The sequence below is a fragment of the Zingiber officinale genome, chromosome 4A (assembly GCF_018446385.1).
Source record: "Zingiber officinale cultivar Zhangliang chromosome 4A, Zo_v1.1, whole genome shotgun sequence".
Classification (NCBI taxonomy): domain Eukaryota; kingdom Viridiplantae; phylum Streptophyta; class Magnoliopsida; order Zingiberales; family Zingiberaceae; genus Zingiber; species Zingiber officinale.
Window position 1 is genome coordinate 150,195,388 of NC_055992.1, and position 11,390 is coordinate 150,206,777.

The window sequence follows — 11,390 nt, forward strand, 5'->3', positions numbered from 1 at the left end:
TAAATGATCGATTGCATCCATACGAAAATTTTTTACTAATCATCTAAGTAAATCAGAAAAATATATATAGAAACTCATCATAACAATCAACGTTCTTAGTCCCATCATCTATTAGAGAAAAATATTTTATAATACATCATAACTGAGTTTTCAATTTTACATATCTAATTAATCACTAGAGATAGAGATAAAGATAGAGATGTGGCCATGACACCTTACCCTTAGCATGAATATGCATTGTAGCAATAATTAACCGACTGATTTCAGATTTCACACGTGCGACAGTAGATAATAAGGGAGCTTAAATGTCATTTTTATTATTATCCTTTTTTTTCTTTTCAAAGAGTCAAAGGGTGGTTGACTCTGTTTTTTCATTGTTTTTTTTTTTCATTTTTCTCTATGCCTTCGGAAGTATCTATCTTCATTTTTGTTCTTATCTAATATATTACTTTCTGTTCTATCATTTACTTTTTCTAGTTTGGTTTTCTAGCTTTGATTAAATATCAAAACTTATCAATGGATTGGTCTGTGGATGATTAAACAACTCTAACCCATCAATCATTTGCATAGATTTTGCTCGCTTAAAATTCTATAGAATACATTAAAAAAGAAACAAGTATAATTAATGATAACATTAAAATTTAATAATTTATCAATTGCCTAAGAATAAGATATTTAATGCACATTAACTTACCCTTTTCTAATGTTGTGATTAGATGCCAACTCTCCCCCTAATGTAAGTTTATTCCTGTAAGTGTAAATAAGAAAACTTTAAGTTCTAAGTGATGATTGGACTCTTTTTTTAAGGTAATATTATCTTCTCTAGATGCTTTAATTTATTACCAATCATCATTATTAAGATATGATTCTGACTCAAAACTTGAGTTCGAGTGACTGAATTGAGAGGTAATGATGAAAAGATAACACTTTCTATTAATAAAATAGAAAGAACCAAGGGGATCAATTTGATACACGTACTAGTAGTTTTGTAACACTCAAATACTGCATAACACTTTTCGGTTTTTATGCCTAAAAATAAAAAGACCTAAGTAGCCTCCTTAATTTTTGAAATATGCACCCTATTTTTATTTTTTATTAAAAAAACGTCCCATCCCTATCAACCACACGGGTTAAATGACATATCTGTACACTGTTGAGTTCTGGCCCACGTATTAAATCAGGGCACGTTCGGCCAACTGTATAAATAAAATAAAAACTAACGGTAAATTAAATAATATTACAGTAAATATAAAATTATTGATATTACAAAATACTACTAGTACTAAATTATAGTTGTTACTAGTGATCGTGCACACATCTAATATAATATATTGAAATTATATTAATTTTTTATAATGAAATTATATTAATTAAAGTATTTTAGTATTAAAATATTAAAGTGGAGTCATTAGGATAAAGTACCTGACTTTTAAAAATCTGAATTATTTGGATCTTTGAAAATCCGAATTGTTTGGATTTTTTAGAGTCACCCTCACGATTTCCCTATGAAAAAAATTAAGAAAAGTATATTTTTTAATATTGTCAATCTAAAATATTTATAGAAGCTTTTTGATGTTGTCCTGAGACTAAAAAGGATTATATTTTTTTATATAACAACTAGAGAAAATTAATGATGAGAAAAATTCATAATAATATGTCGTAGCTGAGTCTTGAACTCTAGATCACTGATTGTTTCGCTTGTGGAATAACTAATAAACCTTGAAATTATTTTTATTGTGAATAGAAAAAAAGATATTAACGTAAATTCATTTTAGACTTCACCAAAATTAGTTAGTAAAGGAGGAGATTTTTAATAAAATAGTAAGATAATATAAATATTATTAAATAAATTAAATCTATTTGATATTGTTTAATATATGTGTTATATCATTTTACAAGGAAAGTTAATTGGGTGGGACATCCTTTAATAAAAAAAATATCAAAGTGGTCATCCTTTTAATTAAATCCAAAATAAAAAATCTGACCATACATTTTGGATTTAACTAATACAAATTGTATTTGTGATTCAAATTTAGAATCATGTTGAATTTTATCTCTATATTTGATGGACTTACAAGTTATTTATAATACAAGAATCTAGGCCAGCAAGTAACAAATTTATTAAGTGATCTAATTAATGATTACTATGAGATTGTGTTATTAGATGTGAGTTAACACATAAAATATGTTAATCCATTTTGTTATTATTTATAAACTGATAATAGATAGGATCAATTGTTATATATAGGATATCAATCTCATATATGATGTGCTATCGAATAGTGAAGTGAGTACGGTGTCGTTGCCCAAATCCCTATGAAATTCATGCCAATTGCTTCTTCACAAATCATGGATCATGTGGCTGACATAAAGACGATGACAATTCCGCTACGTTGAAGTACTGTAGCATATTTATATTATACAATTTAATTTCCATTATAATTTCTATGTTACTAAATATATACATATTTTTTTTAGATAAAAATTAAAAGAACATTCTTTTTGGTCAAATCATCATGGGTATTTCATTTTAATTTTCTTTATTAAAAGGACACCCCACGCCACTATTTAGTCATGTATAATTATCCAACTACTCTTCAATATTATTTAGTGTTGTTCTCATTATTATCTATCGTGTAAACTTTAAACTGGTTGGACATTTTTAAGCAACTACAAAATTGTAGTTAATACGCATGTTGATGCAGCTAAATTTTGTACTTATTACAACGTGAATGTTAAGTAAGCAGGTTGAATCCACGTTATAGCAACTATTATTTTGTACTTGTTATAAGAGTTATTGTAACTATGATTTCGTAACTGCTATAACATGATTAGTAGATGAATAGGATTAAATCTATATTATACAGCTACAAGATTATAAATGCTATATCGTGAATATTTTGAATATATTTAAGTATGCATTGTAATAGTTATGAAATCGTAATTGTTAAAATGTATCGACTTAGGATTTAGATGAAAAATAATAATATAAGCATTGATCCTATCCAAAAGCTGCAAAGATGGCTAACTAGAATTTCGATGTTACTAAATCTTTACATATTATGTAATTTAATTTCCATTATAATTTTGATGTTACTAAATCTTTACATATTTTTTTTAGATAAAAATTAAAAGAACATTCTTTTCATCAAATCACCACAAGGGTATTTCATTTTGATTTTTTTTATTAAAAGGACACCCCGTGCCACTATTTAGTTATGTATAATTATCCAACTACTCTCCAGTATTATTTGATATTATTGTTATTATTATCTACTGTGTAAACTTTAAACTGGTCAGACATGTTTAAGCAACTACAAAATCATAGTTAATACACATGTTGAAGCGGCTAAGGTTTTGTAGTTATTACAATGTGAATATTAAGTAAGCAGGTTGAATCCACATTATAGCAATTATTATTTTGTACTAGTTATAACATTTATTGTAACTATGATTTCGTAACTGCTATAACATGATTAGTAGATGAATAGGATTAAATCCATATTATACAGCTACAAAATTATAAATGCTATATCGTGAATATTTTAAATATTTAAGTATGCATTGTAATAGTTATGAAATCACAATTGTTAAAATGTGCCTGATCAACTTAGGATTTAGATGGAAAATAATAATATAAACAGTGATCCTATCCAAAAGTTGTGAAGATGGCTAACATGAAACTCGACTCTGCTGTTGACCAAATAAAGACTTCGAACTGTCCTACGTGTCACAAAAAGTGTTAGTTGTCGGGCCAAGAAAGGGGTCTTCGATGTTGACCCTCCAACGCTCAAGTCAGTGATGAGTTTTGATTAGGGGTGAATATTCGGTTAAAATCGAACCGAATTGAACCAAATTAACCGAACAAAACCGAACTGATTTTTTTTCAAACAAACTGAATCGAACCGAATTTTCAATAAAATCGAACAAACCGAACCGAACAAACCGAATAAATTAATTTTTTCTAAAAATTTGGTCCGGTCTAAAATTTATGTTGTAAAAAATCAATTTGGTTCAAAAATTCGGTCTATTTGGTCAATTCGGTTTAACCGAATAACAAAATTCAAAAACGAACCCGAACCGAATTAACCAAATTAACCGATTTTTTGGAGAAAAAAACCTAATTTCTGAATAAACCGAACCGAATTTTTAAATTCGGTCGATTTGATCGATTTATTCAGTTTAACCGAACTTTTGCTCACCCTTAGTTTTGATCGGTATTGAGAGAGGAATAGTGAAAAAGACTATAGCAATGAGCGTATAAAATTATGTAGCGTCGCATGCCTCCATTTGTGGATGAAGACCATTTTTATAATGTCACTTGTTGATAATTGACAGCAATTCAGATTGTATGAGATGAAGTACCACTCTTAAAAACTCACTCTTATATTCATAAGATATGTTACAAGGAGTGTATTATAAAGATAGAATAAAAACTTCTCTCACAAGAAGGGAAGATTGTCCCTTTTGTTTGGGGATTAGAAACGTGGAGAAGAAGAAGCTTTGAAAGCTTTTTATAGAAAATAGAAAATATAATTTCTTAATTCTACGATGAAAGATGCAACTCCAGGAGATGAAATTATTATTTAGCATGTGTCAATCAGTCAAATATCAATTGTATTATAGTTAAAATAATGGTAAATATATCAAGCAATTAATGGCTGATGTGACAACCAATTAATGGCTGATAAACTAATCAAAAAAGGCTTATTTTACAATTAAGCAATGGTGGGGTAGCTGGTCAAATAATAATTTGGATAACAGTGCATTTACAACTGTATTATCTTTCTTATTTTCAATATCACTGTTGTGTTCATGTACGAATTATGATGTACTTGCTCCCACGGTGTAGCACAGACGGTGGACGCATGGTATCTCTGACGTAATGGCCAAGGGTCGATTTTCAGGAACTGACGACTTGTGGTTTACCCTACCATGCGCTTGACGCCTATGTACTTGCATGTACCTTACTCCATATCCACGGGGTCAGCACTATGGAGGCCATTATTGTAACGAATTATAAAGTACTTCCAAAAAAGGATAAACTATAAAGCGACCCTGACACCTTTCCTAAAGTGAGCCCGCAAATCTCTATGATTTAACAGACTAAAAGTTTCGAAAAGTATGATTTATTTGTAGAATATCCTTTGTCCCGCATGACACAAAAGATCAAAAAATCGTAATAATTTGTTAAACTACGGAGCCCACAATAGATTATTTTAACCAACCAATTGAATTACTAATATAGTCCGACCGACTCTGATTCCTGGTTAGTACCCGATCATTGTTTTATAAGTGCAATCGACTATTCGGCTCTTACTTCTTTATTTGAATTGTACATGATCGAGATGTCTAGCATGTTCGATCAGACCATATATCCAATCCACTAGAGCATTCATTCAAGATAATTGATACTTGACTTTCTACTCCAACATTGATTAAACAATTTTGTTTTGAGGCAAGATTTTGAATAATTGTTTCAGATTGAATAATGAGAAATTAGGGGGGAAAAAAAAACAACGAATGCCTGTTTTTATTTTTGAGGCTGTGTGTGTATGTGTTATAGAATTAATGTTTAGAAAAAACTTGGCGAAAGATGGCGGTCAAAAGGAAGACGTACGTAGATGGGAAGAAAAATAAGGTGGTGCGTGAAAAGGACAGGGATAAAGAGAAGGGTATCAGCTATATGGATAAGCAATGGCCCCCCTTCCATGAATAAAACAGTCTCAGTACAATCAATGTCCTGTAGCCGGAGAAAAAGCAGCATAAACAAGGGGAATCGCCATCGCCCTCTCTGTCGACCTCTCCTTCTTCGCCACATTTTCACATTTTAATTTTCGATCGAAGCCCATGGCAATCTATATATAATTGTCGTGTATCTGTTTGTGTGGCGCAGAGAGAGCAAGCGGGGGAGGAGGAGGAGGAGGAGGAGGAAGGGCGGAGCAGGTGGCGGAGATGGTCGGCAACAGCAATGGTAGAACAGGGGTCTACGGACGCGGAGGCGCCAAGCTGCTGGAGATGCTGAACGTGAGAATGGTGGGCGCCGGGGAGAGGGTGGTGGTGCTGTCGCATGGCTTCGGCACGGACCAGTCCGCGTGGAGTCGCGTGCTGCCCTACTTCCTCCGCGACTACCGCATCGTCCTCTACGACCTCGTCTGCGCCGGCAGCGTCAACCCCGACCACTTCGAGTTCACCCGCTACACCACCCTCGACGCCTACGTCGACGACCTGCTGACCATCCTCGACGCCCTCGGCGTCGACCGCTGCTTCTTCGTCGGCCACTCCTTCTCCACCATGATCGGCATCCTCGCCGCCATCCGCCGCCCGGAGCTCTTCGTCAAGCTCATCCTCATCGGCGCCTCCCCCAGGTCCGGTCGCTCGCTGCTTTCCTTTCTCTTTTCTATTAGAAACCCCGACCGAGGCGCTGAAACCTCCAAATTGGGGCCGGGCGGTTAGGTTCCTGAACGACGACAAGTACCACGGAGGCTTCGAGCCGGAGGAATTCGACGAGGTGTTCGCGGCGATGGAGGCGAACTACGAGGCGTGGGTGCAGGGGTTCGCGCCGCTGGCGGTGGGCGCCGACGTGCCGGCGGCGGTCCGGGAGTTCAGCCGGACTCTGTTCAACATGCGGCCGGACATCTCCCTGTTCGTGTCGCGGATGGTGTTCAACAGCGACCTCCGCGGGGTGCTGGGCCTCGTCACGGCCCCCTGCGTCATCATCCAGACCACCAAGGACGTCTCCGTCCCCCTCGCCGTCGCCTTCTACCTCAAGGACCACCTCGGCGGCCGAACCACCGTGGAGCTGCTCCCCGTCGAGGGCCACCTCCCTCACCTCAGCGCCCCCGCCGCCCTCGTCCACGTCCTCCGCCGATCCCTCGCCGCATGTGGAGATTAAAGATTCTCTGTTTTTTTTTTCTTTGTTGCTGGTGTTGTTGTTTTTCCTGCTCGATTGCAGAAGAAGGTGGAGAATAAAGTCGAATGCTGGTCATTTTCTGTTGAATTACATCAATCCACAAGATGAAATCCACGTTCGATATCGTGTTGCTGTCACGCACGGCGACTGGGACTTCCCCTCCCCTCTCGTTTCTTCTGCTTCATGCATTTTCTTTAAAGAAAAAAAGAAATTAAACAAATTTAGTATTTAATTGGCAAAAAAAGGAAAGTGAGGTGTGATGCACGATGAGTCGGCTGTGATGTTGACAGACTGGACTGATCGCCCCAGCACCAACCACAAAGTGGGAAAAGAAGGAACGGCTCCTATTAAGTCGCCACCTCACCGCCGTCGTATGGATAAGGATCAAAACGGTAGACGTCAAAGTCCAATTTGAGGTTTGGGGTTTGAAAGATTTGGGGTTTGAGATTTGAGGTTTGGGGTTAGGTGTTAGGGTTTGATGGGTGGAAGTGTTCTTTCGGTTTGACATATGCGCTTATTTAGCAGTTTATTCGCTTTTCTCATATGTTCCATTTTTAACATATGCTCTGATTGAAAAAAAATCTAAGAAAGAAATCAACTAACTCAAAACGTTAAAAATACTCCGGCGGAGAATCTCTTATATTTAAGCTTATTTTCTGAAACAAAGGAGTGAAATTTAATCCTCTCCTCTCACCTCCACTCCTTTTAGCAACACATAATTTTGATGTTGAATTGTAGTCGAATGATATTGGCTAAACTATAAGCTATAATTATTAGTCTCATCTAAAAATTATGACTCGGACAAATCAATTATGTGTTCTCGATGGGTCACACATTGCTAATTTGAGTCATCTAACAATACCAAAAAGAAAACCAATTATGTGTTCCAATACACAAAAAAACAATCATGTGTTCTCGATGGGCCATACATCGCTTATTTGAGTCGACTGACAATACGAATAAGATTCAAATTTAAGTGGCATTTTTCTCTTTCTTGATACTCTTGTAATAATCTGGGATTATCGATGATGGATGGGTCGGATTGAACCCGTAATGGAAGAAGAGATTGGGCTCGAGAAACATAACATGTTTGACAAACGAGCTCGGAATTAGGAGGTGCTCGGGAATCGAGTTCCGATTGGTATAATGCTCGGCCGTAGAGTCTAATGCTTAGAGTGTAGTGCTTGAGAAGCGGGTTTGGAGCCAATTAATGCTTGGGAATTGGGCTCAGAGCTGAATGATGATCAGCATAAGAGACTAAGGGCATCTCTAATGATTAAAGTTCTACAAATTTTTTTTTTATGATTTCAATATGCTACATCATACCACATCAACATTCTAAAAATCTATTGAAATAACTCCAATAGTCAAAAACTTTTAGAGTTCTAAAAAATTCTAAATAATTTTTAAGTTATCTAATTCTTAACATGTAATTGTATGGCTACATGCATATTGTATAAATTTCAAAGAAAAAACAACTTTGAAATTTTATTACTGTTCTTAAAATACAAAGTTCAAACTTTGCATCCATAATATTCAGCTTTTCCATTTTTCAAACCTCTTTAAAAATTTTGCAATGGAGATGCCCTAATGCTTGGGATAGAAGGGTGAAGGAAGCCATGGACAATAAATAAAATCAATGACGAACGTTAACCGTTACAGAAAAAGATGGTTTTTCGAGGGAGAAGAAAAATATTAATAATAGGCATGGGCTCTAAAAAATGATAATTAAAGGTAGGGTATATTAATTTCCAACTATTCATGTTCTTCATTTACTAAAAACTATATTCCCTTCCTTGAAGTCTAACTTAAACATATGAGAAGTCACAATGGTATAAGATCAGCGCTCTCTGATCAATGCCCTATTTATTGTGAAGTGCGGATGAGGAAAATAATGGATTGAACAGGAATCGAGATATTTTCCATTGTTTACATGTATAAAAAAAACTAAGGGACGGATGGATTTCAAATCCATAACTAATTGTTTTTATCTCTATTTTTCACCTCAAAATCGGATAAAAACATGCAAGAAGCGTGCAATCTCAAAATCTCCTTTGATTTCTCCCTTGGACTCTTTACTCGTGCACTCCACTTGCGACACCCAACAATTAGGTCTTTCCTAATTTGAAATTGACTCGGTTTTCGCTGCCTCTTCTTCTGCTTCACTCCTATCCCTCTCCTTCTCTCCTCCCCGTCGCCAGCAACCACAATAGGAGCGGAGGTCTGGCCCCGTGACCTCATCGTGAGATCGCGGGCGAGGTCTGAACTCACTGCGAGATTGCGAGTGAGGTCGCTGCCGAGGCACCCGTGAGCCGCGATCTCGCCACTTAGTTTTCTTTTCCATTCTCATTTACTTTTTATCCTATCTTTCCATTCCATTCCCCTTCGCAATGGATATATTTCCACGATGAACAAAGCATAAGTGTTAACCTTGACAGCCACGCCTTCAATGAATTCAGAGAAGTCTAGGAGCATCAGTCCGAAGAGTGCCCAAACTCCACCATATCATTACTTAAAAGGATTTGATTGTAATCGCTCCACATCGGTCATCAAAGGAAAAAAAAAAAAAACTTATGACAATAACAGCTTTGGTCTTTGGACAAGAATATATCAACCAAATTGCCATTGTCCATCAAGTCAATGTGATAGGATCTAGAAACTTTAAAGACAATATAATTGGAGTCCTCAACTCCTATGACTATTACAATGAATCTCTAAAGCAATTTGGAGACCTATCCCTCATTTTTAATGCCCGTTGGAAATTCAAATATATATAATAAAATTAAAAACCTCAAAGTCCAAGTGTTTTCTAAATGGCTGGCGAAACACTAAAAAATAAAAATTCTCAATAATATGGTTAAAGCTGAAAACTTTTTCTAAACCACTTGCCAATGCAAACCATAATCAACTCTCCACCTACAATTTTTTACTTGATTGATTTTCCTTCACGGCACCACTTCCCATCAAAGATGCATCGCTCAAGTCATCCGCAATCCAAAACCTAACCAAACAAACCGGCAATCCCACTTTTTCTCTTCTGGAATTATTTTTAATATTTCCAGAAAAAGGAAAAGAAAAAGGAAAGTAGGAAAAAGATGGTTTTTCCTCCGTCGCCGCTACAGCCACATATTTACAACCCTTGCTCCACTCCCAGCCTTTTCGCCACGTGTCAACTAACGGTGTGAGCCGCTGCCAGCCCTCGATTGCCTCAGCAACTCTATCAACGCCTCGGCCTGATTTGTTTTTTTTTTCAAAAGAAAAAAATAATTGAATTAAATTTGTTTTAGAATATAATTATAATGATGAAGCAATAAAAAATATATATGTGAATTTGAATGAAGGGCTGACGTCGGCTACGCTGCCGTCGGAGGGGAGTGGGAGCCGCAGTAGGTGAGGTTACCTTCTCCTTCGCCTTCTTGGTACCCAACTGGGAGAGGGCGACGAGAGGCGGGATGGCTCCCTCGTTGACGGCCATCTTCCGGTGGATGGCGCTCTCCTTGCAGATCTCTAGGAGGGATAGGACGGAGATCTCCTTCTGCCGCGAGGTACCAGTCTCCACCATTTCTACCAGCACCGGCACGCCGTACTCCTCCACCGCCGCCGCCCGGCCCTCCGGTATCTCCACCACAGCGTGCAGCACGTACGCGGCCTTGTCCACCATGTTCGACCCTGGGTCGGCCATCAGGTCCAGCAGCGGCCTCAGGATCCCGGCCTCGACGGCCCGGAGCTTGTTCTCGCGGGAGGCTAGCAGAGCGAATAAGGCGGTGGCGGCGTCCTTCTTCGCGCGGGGGCCGCCGGACTCCAACAGAGAGACGAGGGGCGGGATAGCGCCGGAGCGTCCGATGGCGACGCGGAGCTCGTCGAGCTGCGCTAGGCGAAGGAGGGCGCACGCGGCGTTCTCTCGGGCGGTGGGGGTGCCGGTGCAGAGGGCGCGGACGAGGGGGCGGATAGCGCCCGCCGCCGCAATCGGGGTCTTGTTCTCCTCGCAGAGCGATAGGTTGAAGATCGCAGTGACGCCGTGCTCCTGCAACAGGGGATCCGGGTGGGAGAGCAGCCCGACAAGCGGCCCGACGGCGCCGGCGGCGGCGATGCGCAGCCGGTTCTCCGGACTGTGCTTGGCGAGAAGGCGAAGCTCCATGGCGGCAAGGCGCTGCGACTCAACAGGGACGGAGGGGGACTCGAGGTCGGAGATGAGGCTGCGGACCACCTCCTCGGAGCAGTCGGCTGCGCAGGCGAATAGAATCCTCTGAAGTCCGCTGGAGGAGGCGGTAGAAGATGAGGTAGGTGATCCGGAGTAAGGGATCTCGCCGGAGCAGTCGCTGTTGCAGTCACTGAAGGCGCCGGAGGACTCTCCTCCATCGCTATAACTCCGCCCCATTAACCGGAAGCTCGAGGGAATCTCCATCTGCATCTCGAACGCCGTCGATTCAATTCAACTCATTTCGATTTTCTCTTCTTCGCCTTTCGATTCTCGCCG

The 11,390-nt window shown here is 38.8% G+C and overlaps 2 protein-coding genes across 4 annotated transcripts; one reads left to right on the top strand and one right to left on the bottom strand.

Moving 5' to 3' along the window:
• Window positions 1–5,743: 5,743 nt before the first annotated feature.
• On the top strand, window positions 5,744–7,027 carry LOC121973786 (probable strigolactone esterase DAD2). Of its 2 annotated transcripts, XM_042525139.1 has the most exons (3): window positions 5,744–5,796; window positions 5,897–6,368; window positions 6,457–7,027. In XM_042525139.1, exons 2-3 carry the CDS (start codon window positions 5,956–5,958, stop codon window positions 6,893–6,895), a joined length of 852 nt encoding a protein of 283 aa, XP_042381073.1. In that variant the 5' UTR covers window positions 5,744–5,796; window positions 5,897–5,955; the 3' UTR covers window positions 6,896–7,027. The 2 variants fall into 2 exon arrangements, with proteins under 2 accessions (XP_042381073.1, XP_042381072.1); XM_042525138.1 differs by having other exon boundaries at window positions 5,759–6,368.
• Window positions 7,028–9,770: 2,743 nt separating this feature from the next.
• On the bottom strand, window positions 9,771–11,324 carry LOC121971664 (U-box domain-containing protein 4-like). 2 transcript variants are annotated; one of them, XM_042523027.1, is made up of 2 exons: window positions 10,262–11,324; window positions 9,771–10,146 (listed from the first exon to the last, which is right to left on the bottom strand). In XM_042523027.1, exons 1-2 carry the CDS (start codon window positions 11,322–11,324, stop codon window positions 9,830–9,832), a joined length of 1,380 nt encoding a protein of 459 aa, XP_042378961.1. In that variant the 3' UTR covers window positions 9,771–9,829. The 2 variants fall into 2 exon arrangements, with proteins under 2 accessions (XP_042378961.1, XP_042378962.1); XM_042523028.1 differs by having other exon boundaries at window positions 9,943–10,146; window positions 10,314–11,324.
• Between the last annotated feature and the right edge of the window lie 66 nt (window positions 11,325–11,390).